Below are 16,523 nucleotides of genomic sequence, written 5' to 3' on the forward strand. Positions count from 1 at the left end.
CATACCATGGACTATTTAGGCTAATGCCATCCAATAGGACTTTCTAAGCTGATGGAAACATTCTCTGTGCTGTTCAGTTCAATAGTCACTATCTATATGTGTTTATTACGCATTTGAAATGTGACTAGAAGTGAAGAACTGAATTTTTAATTTTAACAAATATAAATGCAAATAGCCACAAGTGGTTAGTGTTACAATATTAGACAGCCCAGATTCAGGTTATATTTAAAATCTTGCAGCCAACTAAATCCATTTTGCTTCATATTCCTGTTAATTTAGGTCATGGCTCAAAACAGCAAATCATTTGGTCATCTAACTTGTCTCACATTCACCTCTTCACCATACAGTTGTTGTTACTCCTCTAACTTAACCAAATTGTTCTCACTCTTCCCCTCCTCCAAAAAGCTTTCCACTGTACTTTCTAAAATCCTCTCCTAAGATAAACTAATATTTTATATCCTCAACTTCTTTACTGAATCCTCCTTTCCCTTCTCCTTGCCTTAGCTACAATTTGGTTCCTTTAGGACATTAAGTTCCCTTGGAATTCTTTCAATTGGAAGCAGCTCATTTTTTCACATCCCCTATACAGCAGGGTCAAGAGAAGGTCTTAGTATTCTCCTACATTTATTTTACCTTGCAACTTCCATGTTATTATTCCTATCATTCCTCCACCATTCTGTAAAAACTCGAGCTGCTTTGAATCTCACATATCTAGATCTCACATTCCTACCTACCATGGTAGCAAGCCACCAGCTTCCCAGTCACACTGTCTCAAAATTCACTGGGAACTTCGGCTCAGAGCCTTCCCTCAAAATCCTGCCTAAGCAATTTCCAGATCCACTTAACTTTCATTCTAGTCTCTCCCTCTCTTTTTTTGTTACTTGTTTCTTGAATTCACTAGTGTCATACTCCAACACCAGATCCTTGTCCAAAGAAGAACATTCTCTCAATTATTCCCACTGTACCTGCTCTTTGAGCCTTTGACCTCCCTTGACTTCTCTTCTCCCTCCCTATCTGTATCCTTCTCCCAACCCAACCCCAATCCTAAGATCCTCACCTATTCAGTTAAGATTTCATAATCATCACTTCAACCACTTTCCTAACAATATCTTCAACTGCCCTATCCTATTCTACAGCAGCTTCCTGGCTAAACACTAACACAGAAGCAATTCAATTTCATTTAATAAATGTTTCTTAAAAGTGCTTGGCATTTTCCCAGGAGCTGGATATACAGAAAGAAATAAGAAATAATCCATCCAAGTTCAAAGAGTTAACATAACAAGTAAAAGAATCAGGACTGCAACTTTAATTGGTCTGACTCCATATTCTCTACATTCCAGCCCTTTCTCTCTTATATTTCAAGCTTCATCTCACTTCCTTAAAATTTGACCAAATTATCTGCCTCTCTCATTTTTAGCAGATGACCTTGTCTCCAAATTCTGAACTTCCAGGCACTAAACCTACAAATAAAAGCTTTTGTACACATACACTCTTCCTCCCCTCCATTATACAAAGAAAGAGGGCCTTCCTTCTTTCAAAGCCTAATACGTTTGTATTGCTTCCTACTTTCTTAGGAATCTCAATGTTTTTAGTTCTTCAACAATACATTCATATTTTAGCCCTTGAGTTTGTCAAAAGCAACTTCTTCTACCACACGCTTCAGTCATTATTCCTCAAATCCCTTCCATCCCCCACCACCTCAGTTACTAGTAAACCTTCCCTATACTTTTCTGGACTGTAAGCTTCACCCAGCTATTAACTGTTTTTATTTTGCTCACAATCAGATGCTCAATCCTTAGAAGAATTTAAGGAACATAATAGGCATGTAAAATACATACTGAATAAACAAATAACTATGAGCACAATGTCTTCCTTGTGATTTTTCTAGCCAATAATAATAAAAAAATTTGAAAATAATTCAAAATAATAAAATTAATAACAACGAAATCCTAGGGAATACAAAAGGACATACCTCCAGTTCATTTTCCAGTTTCATTACTTTAGTTTTTAATTGATTTTCTATTAAAACAAAAATACAATTGGTTAGATTTACCTCAAAACAAATTTTTAAATGAATTTTAATAAAACAAAATTAATTCTTTTAAAAGATTCCATCATGATTATAAGATAACAGAGAAAGTAACTATTATATACCAGACCCATGAAATATGAGTTCTAGAAATATTTTTCAAAACAAACTGAATACATATATTTTATAGAACATGTTAAATTTAATTTTCTACCACTTAATGAATAAATGAAATTTGTTATTTGACACCATAATAAACTTTTTTCAAGGCAGTTACCAAATTTTGCTTGTTCTTCTCCAGCTTTTTCAACTTCTTCCAAAGCTAGCTCTACTTCTTGAGCTTTCATCTAAACATTAAAATAATAATAAGTTATTTCAACATGCCGTTACACTGGATTGCAAGCACTGAAAATAAGGATTTTGTTTTACTTGCTATCCCCATCCTCAGTGCCTGCAATAGCTGGCACACGGAGACATTCAGTAAATATGTGTCAAATAAATGAGTTTCTTACTTAAGGCTATAATCTCTAGATATTTAACACTGTGAAATATCTTTGATTCTTCCTTTGCCCTCAAGTCTTACAACCAGTATTGCCACTTTTCCCTTTGTAATGTTTTTCACTATCTCTTATTTCTGTTCCTATTGTTCTTACTCTAGTCCATACTTTTATGTCTAATCTCCTTCATAATGTTATGTCTAAACAGCTCCAATTCCCTTCAATTTGTCTGATATAACATACCCAGTTTCTCCTTTCTAAGTCATATTTTTGTATCAATTGTGATTTAAAATCTTTTATTGGCTTCTCAATTGCAAATAAAATTAAGGCCTTCAACAGCCTATCCAAACATCTATCTAACATCTGTTTTCTGTGCAATCTGCTACAAACTTTCTGCACTTGTTTCCTCAAATGTGAAGATGAGCATATTTCCTATTCCCAGTATTTATTTATGGTAACCACCAACTCTAGAATCCCCTTACCATCTTATCACTGCCTGACACTTACCTAAAAGTACTCCTTGGTTTCATCCTTTATGAAGTCTTCTGCCACCTCTTAAATCACTTCACCTTAACAAATCCCTATAGTAGTCATTGCCTGCATTTTTCATTTAGACCTCAGAATATATCTTTCTGTTATTTTTAAACATACCCATTATGTTTCCCCTACACATTCTTTTAGGAAATTTAGGGTAGAAACTAGCAATGTTTTACACACTAAAATTATCAATCCACATTTGAAGATATCTCATTTTTGGGTGGTGATTTAGATATTACCAAGTATTTTCACAGAGATTATCTTATATAAGAACAGGTCCTTAAATTTCCTCTAATAGTTCAAAGCTACTATTAAAACCTACTACATACAAACCTTCATTAGTGAATGAGTAATTCTGAAAAGGTGTATCACATTTTCTTGATTTTCATTTTTTAGCTCATTTACTTCCACCTAAGTAAACAAAAAAAGCAACTATTTTATATTTTATAACCTTTAAGCAAAATATAAGAACTCTTCCAGTTTCATCATTTGATGATTTCAGAGACAACTTAATCACAGGTTGCGTGTACATATCTATGCATTATTTATCAATTAAGCACCTTGGATAAGGAAATCAATAAATTATCTGCCAGTTCTTCTTGACGAGGCAGGTCATCTGGGTCAACTTTCATTATTTCTTTCCAGTTTATGTTAGGCGGCATCTTGAATTCTTTCACTGTGCTCCACCCTCTGGAACAAAACAAGTGGGTATTAGCATTCTCAAGGTAAACAGCATTACTGTTTTTACAGTACTATATTTTTTACAGGTTACAACATAACTTCGATGGTGTTAGCAAAGAGCTCTGGCTCCTCAATCGCAAAACGGAAAAATGGGCAAAAGAGCCTTGATCAAAATTAAAGCAATCAGCACAAACCGTCAGATATTTTATAGGCTAAATAAATCAAGAAGGCTTCCTTGCTAAAACTATCCTAGGGCAGGAGTAAGATTCTGGGTCCCCTCTCCGTCCCCTACTACCAACGCGCGCTAAGACCTTATGGTGCCAAGCGTGGGGGTGTTTGGAAGGCTGAAAATGACCACTGATTCGGACAAATAGGAACTAGGGGGTTAAAAAAATGCGGAAATAAACGACTGAAGAGTGAAGTTGTGCGGGCGAAACCAGGGCTGAGGCAAAGAGACGGCAGAAGGATTGCGGACCACAGGTTACAACCGGCGGGGTAGATAGGCTGTTAACACACCGGCCCTGAGGCTTAAGAACCCGGGAGTGAAGAGACTGACCGCTCCCGCCTGCAAGGATCCACCCACCTAGACCAAGCCTGGCAACCAGCGGCGGTCCCTCCTCTACAGCATCCGCCAAGCTTGGCCTTGCCGCGGCTCCTGACCGCTCCCTAGCACGGTTACACACAGTCTCTGCGTCCTGCCAACTGATGCCGAGCAAGCCAAAGCGGCGGCGGCTGCTAAGCGACACCATTCCCCACCCTGCCAAGGCCGAATGAGGCCCCGGATGCAAGAAGAGCCTACATTTCACGACCGTAGGCGATGCTTTACGTGTAGACTGCCCGCCACGGTCCCTGGACTCGAGGTTAATTAAAGACGAGGAGAAGGCGTGCGATGAAGACTCCAAATCCCAGAATGCAGTGTACTACGAGTCTTGTGCATGCCGGGAACTGAAGGCTCCGAGAGGGGAGGAAGTGCGTTCCCGGCGTGCAGTGCGGGAAGCTGCGACGGTAGTGGGGCGGCTGAGGAAAGGCCAGGAGGCGGGAGGCGCGGTGGATGAGGTGCGTCTGCGCTGGTGGCCTGAATTAGAGAGACCATGATTGTGGTTTCGGTGGCGTCACTCGTTGGGCCGTTCTTCCTGAGATTTCCTTAAGCCATCTCCCAGTGGAACCACTCCCAGGTGAGATCGGGCTGTCGGTCAGCGGCTGGGGAGGAGTTGTGGGGAACAGTGCGGACTTATAGAAGCTCCCTCCATTGGGGCCCGAAGGGCCTGGCCGGGGTCTGAAGAGGTGGGAAAACCTCGCCTTCTCGGGCGTTCGCCAGCAGTGTGTGGGGTAGTGCCTTCTGTAAGAAGGAGCTTGGGAGGAAAGTTTTATCCTTCTGTGGTATCAGACTGTGTCTCGGAACTGTGGAGCGGGGCCGCACAGCCGAGGTCATAGTTTCGGGGCGCGTACAGTATTGAGAAGCGGGTCTGACCACGCCCAGCGTACCTGTAGCACCATTGCCTTCACGGATGGAAGGGTGAAGGTTGAGGAGCTAGTTGAGAGTGAAGGCAATGAGAGGAGAGGTTAGTACTTGTCCGGGCCACTGCGGAGGGTGGACAGAGAAAGGACCGCATGACTCACCGGTGCTGCGGCTGTCGCTTGCTTGGTTACCGAGGGTGCCCTTCTGTGAAAGCGCCTTCTCAGGTGTTTACCTCTCTTACTCGTGCGAGTTTGGCTCATTCCACTGTTCTCAGCCGTTCTGGAGTATGATACACCACTAGGTAACTTTCTTCAGAAGCTGTAGACTTGAAATCTGAAGTGACATTCCAACTATTTGGACCAGTACCTGTCAACTTTATCTTTTTTTAAGTGCCTCTTTTTTTTTTTTTTTTGGTACTATAACTGATAGTAAATTTTTCTTTTGAAGATAGATTTTTTTTTTTTTTTTCCCAAACCACATGTTTGGGTAAAACAAGAGATAACTCGGTAGCAAACAAAAAACATGCTGATTTTTGTGAGATAAATTTTAGAGACATTGATTAGATGTGTAGGAATGATCGTTTTGTTTACTCCTTTTCTGAAAGATTATATGCCAAATACTGCTCATTATCTCCTCTGATCTTCATAACAATCCAGTAAAATACATGCTTACGTTGTCCTCATTTTCCACCTAAGTTAAGAAACAGGCTTGTAGAGATTAAGTATTGTGCTCTGACTTATTTAGTGCTATTGAACACAGATCTTTCTAGCTAGAGGACATGTTCTTAACCGCTGTACTGCCTCTGCAGGCATTCTGGGAACCAGTATTTGTAAAGCGCTTGTTCTTCAATCTTTTTATTAATATTTTTATTAATTTTATTCCTTTTTATTTTGTTTTTATTTTTATTTTTTAAAGAAAATGTAATTTCTTTAATGTTATTTTTTATATTCTAGGATGTAGTGGAGCAGTTGGGAGGGAGGGGGAGAGGGGAAAGGGAAAGGATATGGGATGGAAGAAGGAGGGAGGAGGGGCAGGATTGAGGCCTGTGGCATCTCCCTCATTCCCACAGGGGAGACCAGGGGCTTCCAGCAGTGGTTTGTTCATTGCCAGGCTGGGTGCAGATGTCAGAGGAGTTTGGCAAAAGCCCTCGCCCCCCACCATCCCAGCTCGGGAACCTGGGGCCCTTCTTGCTGAGGCTTGGTGGGCTGGTTGCCCTTGTCAGGGGGGGTGTGGCTGAGTCCTGAGGCCCCCCACTGCCCCAGCTTGGGAGAGCCCAGGGCACTTCCTGCGGCAGCTCAGCAGTCACCACTGGGCTGGCTACAAGTGTCAGGGAGGCATGGCCGAGGCTCTTGGCCCCCCCACTGCCCACCCTTGGGAGAGCCTGGGGAGCTTCCTGCAGCCCTTCACTGCAGGGCTGGCGGGGGGATGTGACAAAAGCCCTCATCCCCCACCCTTGGGATTGGTTGTGGTGTTGAGGGGCATTGCTGAGGCCCCTGGCCCTCTCCCCTTTCTGGCTTGGTAGCTGAGGGGCCTTCCAGTCCTTCTAGGTGTTGTAGGTATTCTTTAGTGAAACGAGACGTGTAGTAGATAATATGAACCTTTGTCTCTGATTGTGGGTACTTTGTTTTTTCTTTCAGATCTGTGTTGGATTATTTGCTGTTCCCAGCATTTAAATTCTGCAACATAACTAATTTGTTGTCATCTCCTTACTTCTAACATGGGGGAACTTCCTATGGGGACCACTACTTGATCTCTGTGGTTGAGCTTAATTGCTGCTTTGCTGCTGATTCCCTAGGGAAGCCTTTTTGTGCAGCTCAGGTTTTAATGGTTGATTTTATAGGTACTTCTGGCTCCCGAGAGATCCAGTGCACCTGGGTTGTATAGAAATTCTGGTCTGGGCCTGAGTCTCTGATATTCCTGATCAATCTCCTCTGAGTGGTCCTTAGCTGATTGGGGTGCAGATCAGCTGTCCTTGCTGTGCCCCAGTGTTCCCCTGGTGGGCCCGTCTCCCCCACCGCCCATGCTGCAAGCACTTCCAATGGGACTGGCCATTGGTTATTTGTGGAACAGTGACACTGGGGACTGTCTATTCTACCATCTTGATCGGAAATCTCTTACTAAAATTTAAATATTATCACATTCTAATTTTATAACCTTGTTTACTCAAGAATTTGAATTAAAATTTCTTCATGTTCAGTGCTTTCAATTCATAATTTAATAGGAAGTGGTAGGGATTAAATTTAATATTTATTGAGCACATATTATGTTATATATGTTTACTACTGCATATGTATTTTTACTGTAGTGCCTTGTTTTTCTTTTTGTTTTTTCATTCATTATAACTGTTATTATCTATTTATTCACTTGTTTTGTTTTGTTTGTCTGTATTGGTCTTTTCTATCCTTATTTTCTTCACCCTCTTGTTCACATTTATATCGCTAGCCAGTCAAGGTGCCAGGCAGAATGGTAAATTTTATTCTCATTTTTCAGAACTGAGAGTGGGTTCAGAGAAGTTAAGTAATTTCCTAATAATTAATGAAGGTAAGATCTCAATGACAATCCTGATTAAAAACACAATATTGCATAAATTTCATTTTTTAACTTAATGTAACAATATTTTTACACTTGTACACTGTGCTAGACACTGAGAATACAGCAGGGAAGAATACCAATTTAGCTATGCTTGGTCTAGGTCCTTATATATAGTCTGTTTGTACCTAACTGTGAGTCAGGAAATTTAACCCAAGTTCTATTTTAATAACTCACTGTATAATTTTGAGGAAAATTAGGAAAACTCTCAGTATTTTTTACCACATTTTCTGCATCAGTCAGTTTTCACCACAAGGTGGGATTTGTGTGACAGTTTTGTAAATGGATTTGTGACAGAACACTTGCCAGGACTTACCATCTTTTTTCCCTTGAGTTTTATGAACAATTTTATGAGACCAGATTCACTTCAGAAGAGAACTTTGCCTTTTGTGATTGCTGCCTCTTTTCTCTGTACCAGTCAACCCGTATTTCTTAGATATACCTTCCATTTCTTTTTTGCTGACTTATCAAGAAAATGATTGGTAGCTTACTTTTCCAGTGTCTAAAATAAAGCATGGCCATAAGAAATTTAGTAGCCACTGTGTACAGTAAAGGCTTTGTTTTGCCTTGTTTTCTTGGAGAGCAATGAGTGTGTGACAAGCAGGCACTTGTATCTCTTCAACATGAGACTTGAAAGATTAGTAGGAGTCAGTGTTCACAGTCAGAGTGAGTACAGACTTTGCAATCATTGCCGGCCAAATAAAGTTTACAAACTTTAAAAATAGTAATACAATATAGTAGATTACTCTTCTTGTACAAGATACCATAATGATAATGAAATTAGGAGGACTTTTCTAATTTTCCAGGAAATTGAATTGTGAGGACTCTCCTTTTCAGGCTAAATATTCCCAAATTCACATAAAATTTTCCTATAACCTTATTTGTTCCAAAATTGTACTGTTGGATTATAACAAAGTGAGCACGGAATACAGTTTTCTTGAAGGAATTGGATTTTGTGTCTCTATAATGTAGCTCACGAGTAGTCTTCATTTGTGGTTGGATTTTGAATACATATAGAGTGACATCCCGTTTTTGTAAGAAAACATAAATAGTCATCCCATCTATTTAGACTATATTGGAGTATGCTTGTTTGCCTAGAAAAAAACTATAAGTTCCCACAACTAACAACTGCAGTGTGTTACTTTGTTATAGTAATTGCCCCCAGTGAATCATGTCTGCCACCATCTGTGCTCTTGTGTAACTCCCTCCCTTTCCCTCATCTTCTACCTTGTAGGTAACTCTTGAACAGAGCTTAAGATGACTCCAAAACTGTGCTTGTGACATGGACTAGAACGAGCTCTCTCTCCCTTTCTCTCATATTACACTCCCTTGGGGAATCTTTAAAAATTCTATTATCTTGACCCTTTTATAACTTCTCCCACATTGAATTCTCTTCCACATTGCTTGATTAATACATACATGTATATTATATTTTACTGGTTTTACTATATAATATTTAATATACTTTATTATATTTTTATATTATATTTATTATATACATATATGATAAATATATATATATATATTATATTTTAATGTAGTAAACAGAGGCTTGTAAAGATCTTGTCTATTAGGACTTGCCCTTCTACCATTTAAAGAAGTCCAAGGTAAGCTACTAAAGGATGTGACCATAAGTAGCAGAGACTAGCTTTCAAAGCTGAGACTCTTACCCTTTAAACTATGTAACCCTAGTCAAGCTATGGGATAACTATAATCACATGAGGGACTATGGGATAACTATAATCACATGAGGGACCTCAGGCACAGCTAACAAAAGAAATATGTACTCCATGAGAGAGTGTGTGTGTGTGTGTGTGTGTGTGTGTGTGTGTGTGTGTGTGTGTGTGTGTTAAATAAAGATATTTTTAGCAAAGAATTGACCTAAAGGACTATGGGGCTAACAAGTCCAAATCCAAAATGTAGTCTGGCAGGCTGGAAACTGTCCAGCAAGAACTAATGCTGCAGTCTTGACAGACTTTCTCCTCAGGAAAACTTTAGTTTTGCTCTTGAGGAGATTCAAATGATTGGATGAAGTCCATTTACATCACGGAGGGCAATCTCCTTAAGGTCAACTAATTATAGATGTTGACCACATCTGCAAAATACCTTCATAGTAACACCTAGATTAATGTTTGATTGGATACTACTGTAGCCTAGTCAAATTGGCACACACAGAACTAACCATTACAGTAATCATCATGAATAGTAAACATCTTGCAATGCCGTTCACTCAGTGAAGATTACCATCTCTTTGATAAACCCTCTTGATGCTTCTTAAACCCCTCACCCCAACAGTTTATAAAGGGGCAAGATGACAGAATTTTAAAAGATTCTCCAAAGGAGCTTTAACATAAGAGAAAGAGAGAGAGCGCTGTTTCTAGTGCATGCTAAAGAGCTCAGTTGAATCATCTGAAGTTCTGCCTAAAGAACCCCTTTGAGAGTAAAGATTGGAAATAGGGGTGATAGTTACAAACAGACCTTGGCAAAGAAAAGCGGGATATCACCAGGAGTAAGGAGCGAGTAAGCATCTTCTCATGAAGGAGAATGAAATAGAGATAATGGGAACTTCAGATGATAGTCCCTGGTGATGTGGGTTTTGTTCCCCAGAGAAGCCTCAAATACCCTTCAGAGGATCATCTTTAAATATAGCAGTCAAGTAAGCACTTTTTTTTTTGCCCTGCTTTCTTTCTTTTCTCTTCATTCTGCTCTAATGCTATGGTATTCAAAAACTGTGTTTAACAAGAATATAAAGTATTATCTCTAGGTGAAGAAAGAGAATAGATGATATCCCCATTCCATGACAACAAGCTTCTCATTTGCAATGAGCCCAAACCTGCCACAGAGGGCAATTCCGCAAGTTAAATCAAGTTCAGAGTTTTAATTATGTATGAAACTGTTCTTCAACTTAAAGTAACTGTATAATTTTTCATTACCTTATTATATTTAGAAATCATGGGATCCATCCAAATTTATTAAACTAACATTTTATAACCTTGTGTTCTTTAAGCCTTTAAATTCAATCTAAAAATGACACTTTATAAAGCAACATGCACTTTTTTTTATAACAAATAACTGAAGCTGAAAGGACCAAACTGCCTTAATCAGCTGCGTTTAAAACTTCATTAAATTGCATTAATTTAAAACCGCCTTTATAATTTGAATATATTCAAATACTTCAGTTGGCTGACTTAAACAAAACTTTCTCTATACTTAAATAACTTTTATAAAGCTAGTAAATTAAACTTAGAACTATAGAATTCTCCAAGTTCTTATAAAAATTCCAACTTAGCTAAATTCTTATACTTTTCAGTTAAAAATCCCAAATCCAGAAATCGCATAGTCAATAATTTAACATCTTGTGTATTATACATATTATTATATAATATAATATTGTGTTTTAAATTACAGTTTTGAAGCTAATGTATCAAAGTCTCTAGTCTAATGTCAAATTCTCTTAAATGTTACAATTACCCTAAAAATCATATGCATAAGTTATTCCCAAATATAACTTCAAAGTATTAAAACCACAGATTAATTTTGTCCTCTATTAATTTTAAACTTATTTGTTCTCTATTAATTTTAAGCTTTCTTGTGGTCAGAACATTTAACCAAAGAGCAGTTTGTCACTTCAAGTGAATTGGTGTTACCAGGTCAGGCATCTGAGGTTATTTATGGGACAGAGGTTTCTGACCTGTACACAATATTTGATTTTTACCTCCCAACAAGGGATGCCCTGAGTTGTTTTGTTTTTCTAAATTATAACTTATTTATATGTATATGTATATATGTATGTATATATGTATATGTGTATGTTTAACTTTTTAAAAAATAAAATAGTTCTTCATTTCAGTATGTTTAAACACGTCAGATGTTTTATTGGCTATATCTTCTTGGGACCATCATTCAGGAACCTTCTGACCTGCTCCAGGGTGGACTGGTTGATAGACCTGCTTGCATGCCTGTGATTCTGGAAATTTCCTTTGTTTGATTCCGTTTCCTGATTTCCCTCTGTCTTTCTGGTTCTTAGTATACTCCCTCATTTTATGGGAGTATTTTTTCTAGTTTCCTGGGAAGGGACATCGGAGGTAAATATTGAATGACTTAAAATGTTTTTATTCTACTTTCCCCACTTGGGAAATTTGGGATTATTAATATAAAATTTTAGTTCAGAAAGCACTCTCTTTCAGAAATTTGAAGCATTACTCCCTCTTTTTTTTTTTTCCCTAGCTTCCAACGTTGTTGAAAAAAGTGATTTCTTTTGATTCCTGTTTTTGGTATGGAACCTGCTTAATTTCTGGAAGCTTTTAGAATCCTCTCTGTTTCCAGTTTTGCAAAATTGTACAGGATTCTGTATCCAGTTGGGGAAGAGAGCTGGAGGGTCTCAACATGAAATATATAGACAGACTTTTACTTAATCCTCATTTTTAATATGCTGTCTTTGTTCCTTTGTTCTCATTTTTGTCCCCTATATCAGAGACCCAGTGTTTTAAGTATTTCACAGAGGAAATCTTTGGTCTTTTGCCTTGGTGTAGAAGGGATGGTTCCTTGGCTATACCCAGTGAGAAAGGGATCTAAACTTTAACAAATCTATCAGTCCCTAGGCCAATTTCTGAAGATCTTTGGCACCAGTTTTTGAGATTAATGGTAGCAGGGGTGCTGGGAATCAAAATACTTTTCAGCTTTCCCCTTTGGGTTTAGGATTCACATTCCTGGGCTCCACTCCATTGAGTCACTTATTAATATATCCCTTTATTTTCCCAGCTTGCAGATATTTGTGATTTCCTCTCCAAATGTCTTTAAACTTGTGAATTTATATACTCCCTTTTTTTTAAATGCCTTGGCGTTGACTGTCATTTTAGTGAGGGGTTGGGAAGAAGCTGAGGCAAATGTCTGTTCAGTCTCTTCAGCCTTTAAACAAACAGAAGCACCATGAGCTTCTTTGTGTGTTAGTAAGGGTGTACAAGCCAATACCCTTTAGAGATAGTAAATCACTTCTAGACTCAAGATAAGCTCTTGCATAATTTTTCTTTTAATTGAAAACTATACTTCTGAAAGGGTGCAACTAATTTTCTGCTTTGTTGGATTTGATCTTGCATTTCTTTAAGTCTAATACACTCTAAGATCTTCCTATCTGATTTTAAAAATACTTTAATGCTTTCCCATTTTTCCCTTGTATGCAAGGATACTTGAAAAAGTTTATGGAAAAACAGAATTAAAAGATAATATGAATGTTTCCATGAACTTGTTGAAGACACAGTATATATCTTTATATAAATTTTACATCTGATTTTAATTCTGTACCCGCCCACTCTACCTCAGGTAGGACTTTTAGCTGCTGGATGGAATTTTGATTTTATTTCATATTCTTGTTCTCTGGTCTGGCCAAGAACTCCTACAGTTATGTAACTAAGATCTCAGATGTTCTGGCTCTGTTAATAATATATTAGTTTCCTATTGCTGCTGTAACAAATTGCCACAAATGTAGTAGATTATATAACACAAATTTATTATCTTATGGTCAGAAGTCCAAAATAGGTCCAGTAGGACTAAAACAAAGATGTCGATGGGGCTGTGTTTCTTTTGAGAGACTTTATTGAAGAATTTTTTCTTTGCCTTTTCCAGCTTCTGGCAATCATATCAGTCTGACCTGCTTTTCTGACTCTCCTACCTCCCTCTCACTTGTAAGGACCCAACTGGATAATTCAGGATAATCATCTGATCTCAAAATTTTCAATTTAATCACACCTGTAAAGTCTTTTTTGTCATGTCTGACAACATATTCGGGGAATTAGGACATGGACATGGCAGGGTCAGGAGGATATTATTCTTCTTTCCACAAATGATAATACTGGGTACTAATGGCACTACTCAAGCTTAGAAATTATATTATCAGCTTGTTTAAGAGTACTTTCCAACTTTATTTTTATTGTGGGGCTGATTTTTCCTCATCCTCCACTTAATGTGATTCTCTCTACTCTAAGTCATCCCCTCACTGAATCCTTTCTAAAGCAATGATTTTTACATTGTCTTTTCACTTAATTATGAATTGTCATACATGAAGCCCATTCTCTAGGCTGTAATGAGGAATTGAAAAACCATGATTTAGATCTGGGTCATAAACTTTTATGCCCCAAGGGCCAAGGAGATAACATAAGTCAAATAAATCAATCTGGGTGAAAGATAATAGAGAATGGTATGACTATAGTTAACTAAGTCTCTCTCCCTTCCCCTCTCCCTCCCCCTCCCCCCTCCATCTCCCTCTCTCTTCTTCTCTCCTTCTGAAAGAGTAAAGGTTACTCTGCTGATTTGTTGCCTAGATGATCTGTCCAATGCTGAGAGGTGTGTTCAAGTCCCCCAATATAATCACAGAACAGATGCTTCTTCTGTCACTCTGGAATGGGCTTTGTGGAGAGAGACATCCTCTTCTTTTCTTTGATCTCCCCCCAGCGAGGATAAATTGCGCTTACATTCACACATTACACATTCCATCCCAGTCCCAAAAGTCTTTAGTTTGTTGCAGCACCAACTTAAAAGTCCAAAGTCAAAAGTCTCTTCTGAGACCAAAAGCAAGTCTTTCCAGCTGTGAACCTGTAAAAGTCAAAACCAAATTTATCTACTGCCAAGATACAATGGTGGAACAGGCACTGGGTATACATTTCCATTCCAAAAGTGAGGAATAGGCCAGAAGAAAGGAAAAACAGGTCCCAAACAAGTCCAAAACCCAGCAGGGCAGGCATTAAATCTCAAGGCTTGTGAATCAGGTACCTTGATTCCATGTTTGACTGCCTCTGCATACTGGTGTGGGGGTTGGGTCCCCAAGTCCTTGGGGAGCTCCACTTCTATGACTTTCCTGTTCTCAGACCACACTTCACCTCTCCCAGGATGGTGTTCCACTCTGGTAGCTCCACAGGCCTGAGGTCACCATGATGGTCCCACTCTCGTGGTTCCACTTGGCATGGCACTGTTGGGGTTTCTCTGCTGCAACTCTGACCCCACATTTCTGCTCCACATCGCTTCATAGATGACCTTCACAGTGGCTCCACCACTGCAGCAGGTCTCCATCTGAGTTCCCCAGCTTTTTCATACATCTTCCAAAATCTAGGTGGAGGCTGCCACACCTCCATTGTTCTCACATACTGCTAGCCTACAAACTTAACACAACGTGAACGCCACCAAGGTTTTTGGATTTTTTTCTTCAGAGGTTCTGAGGCAGGATTGCTCCAGCCAGAGTGGCTGGGATGCAGGGAGCAGTTTGCTGAGGCAGTGACACATCAGGTCTGCCCTCCAGGACAACTCAGTCCTCCTAGGATGGGAAGGGCACTCTCCCATACTTCTCAAACACACTCAGGGCCTGTAATGGGTGGGGCACCGATCCAGACTTCTCAAATGCCTTTAGGACATTTTCCCACATTGTCCTAGTTTTTAGCATCTGGCTGCCTCACCGCCAAGATAATGTCTTTCACAAACAGTTTATCTGCTTCACCCCTTGAGGTTTTTCTCCTGCTCTCTGCTTTTCTACCTCATGGCCAGACTGCAAATTTTCCAAATCTTTATGCTCCGCTTTTACATCCTGGCTGTTGAATCACTTCAGTCAGCTCGGCTTACACCGGCTACTCACTCAGTCTCATATCTGTGGCTCTTTCTGTAACCCCTGCCTCAGAGACAGGTACGTAGTAATGGAGACTAACTTTTCTAACCTTTTCACCAGGTGAAAGCATACTTGAAATTCTTCAGTGGCACCCGTCCTTGGGTCATCTGCCCATCTGCATGTGGCACTCTTTTCTCGGGTTTTACGGCACCCAGCTGGCCATCGGGTTTAAGTGGCACCCTCTGAGACTTTGCCTTCAGACAAACACAATGTGCGTTTACTACATAGTCTCTAGAGCACATTACACCATCCACCCCTATATCTCATAGTTGTAGCCGCCAGGGGCTCTCCCTGTTTCCGCTGCTTTACTGTCCCAATTTCTCCTGCACAACAGGTCATTCCTGGAGATGCACGGTCTTCCCCAACTCACCACTGGGTTGGTTGTCTTCCCTGGTGTGAGAGGCAGGAGTGGCCAGTCACTGCATGTCGTCCTCCAGGACATTTATCCATGCATCCAACAACTCTGCTTTGTGCCGCAAATCTCAATCAGTTTGCAGCATAGTGAGCAATAGCCAGGCTCTGGTCAGCAGAAAAGTGGCCACAGGGCACCACATGCTCTAGGATAGCCACATTTCCTCCTCCTTCCGAGGGCTTTCGGCTCCTGTACCTGCTCAGAATCCTGTCACAGACTATGCCAATTGTGGCATAATCCTGCCAACTACGCCAATTTGTCTGGCTAGGCTAAGGCCTGGAATCCTCACAGCACCTATTGTCTAGCTCTTTTTTGTGATGCCAGTTGTAAAGGTACTAGACCACACTAGTTGTCGGGCTCTTTTACCTGCCAGTAATCCTGCACCAACTGGGCTGATTGTTGAGCTTGGGCTGGGTCTGGAGTTCCCAGACCCCTCAAGCCCATTCACAAACTGGGTCACAAAGCCTTCATACACCAGGCTGGGTCACCAGACCCCTTCACACAGGACTATGAGCTAGGCAACCGGCCAAAAGGTCCTTGGAGCCATAGGTTGGAAAGTATGGTTGCATGGGGCAGACGGCCGAGGCCAACAACTGCCGCCTACTTCATTCAAACTCCTCTCTCTCTCTCTCTCTCCCTCTCTCCCTCCCTCCCTCCCTCCCTCCCTCCCC

General features: G+C 40.0%; 2 protein-coding genes across 2 annotated transcripts in view; one reads left to right on the plus strand and one right to left on the minus strand.

The window, feature by feature from the left end:
* The window catches only part of CEP290 (centrosomal protein 290kDa), a 95,699-nt gene extending 91,266 nt beyond the window's left edge, over nt 1-4,433 (minus strand). Inside the window, exons 1-5 of the mRNA XM_008568614.1 lie at nt 4,328-4,433; nt 3,624-3,753; nt 3,397-3,474; nt 2,307-2,376; nt 1,973-2,019 (exon numbers count right to left, since the gene is read on the minus strand). Of these exons, the coding sequence (XP_008566836.1) occupies nt 1,973-2,019; nt 2,307-2,376; nt 3,397-3,474; nt 3,624-3,725 (297 nt within the window). The 5' untranslated portion in view covers nt 3,726-3,753; nt 4,328-4,433. The remainder of the gene's footprint in view (nt 1-1,972; nt 2,020-2,306; nt 2,377-3,396; nt 3,475-3,623; nt 3,754-4,327) is intronic.
* A 294-nt stretch (nt 4,434-4,727) lies between these two features.
* TMTC3 (transmembrane and tetratricopeptide repeat containing 3) overlaps nt 4,728-16,523 on the plus strand; it is a 65,645-nt gene continuing 53,849 nt past the window's right edge. The window contains exon 1 of the mRNA XM_008568608.1: nt 4,728-4,919. The gene's annotated coding sequence lies outside the window, so the exon portion shown is untranslated. The remainder of the gene's footprint in view (nt 4,920-16,523) is intronic.

The sequence above is a fragment of the Galeopterus variegatus genome, unplaced genomic scaffold, assembly GCF_000696425.1.
Source record: "Galeopterus variegatus unplaced genomic scaffold, G_variegatus-3.0.2 Scaffold425, whole genome shotgun sequence".
Taxonomy (NCBI): Eukaryota; Metazoa; Chordata; class Mammalia; order Dermoptera; family Cynocephalidae; genus Galeopterus; species Galeopterus variegatus.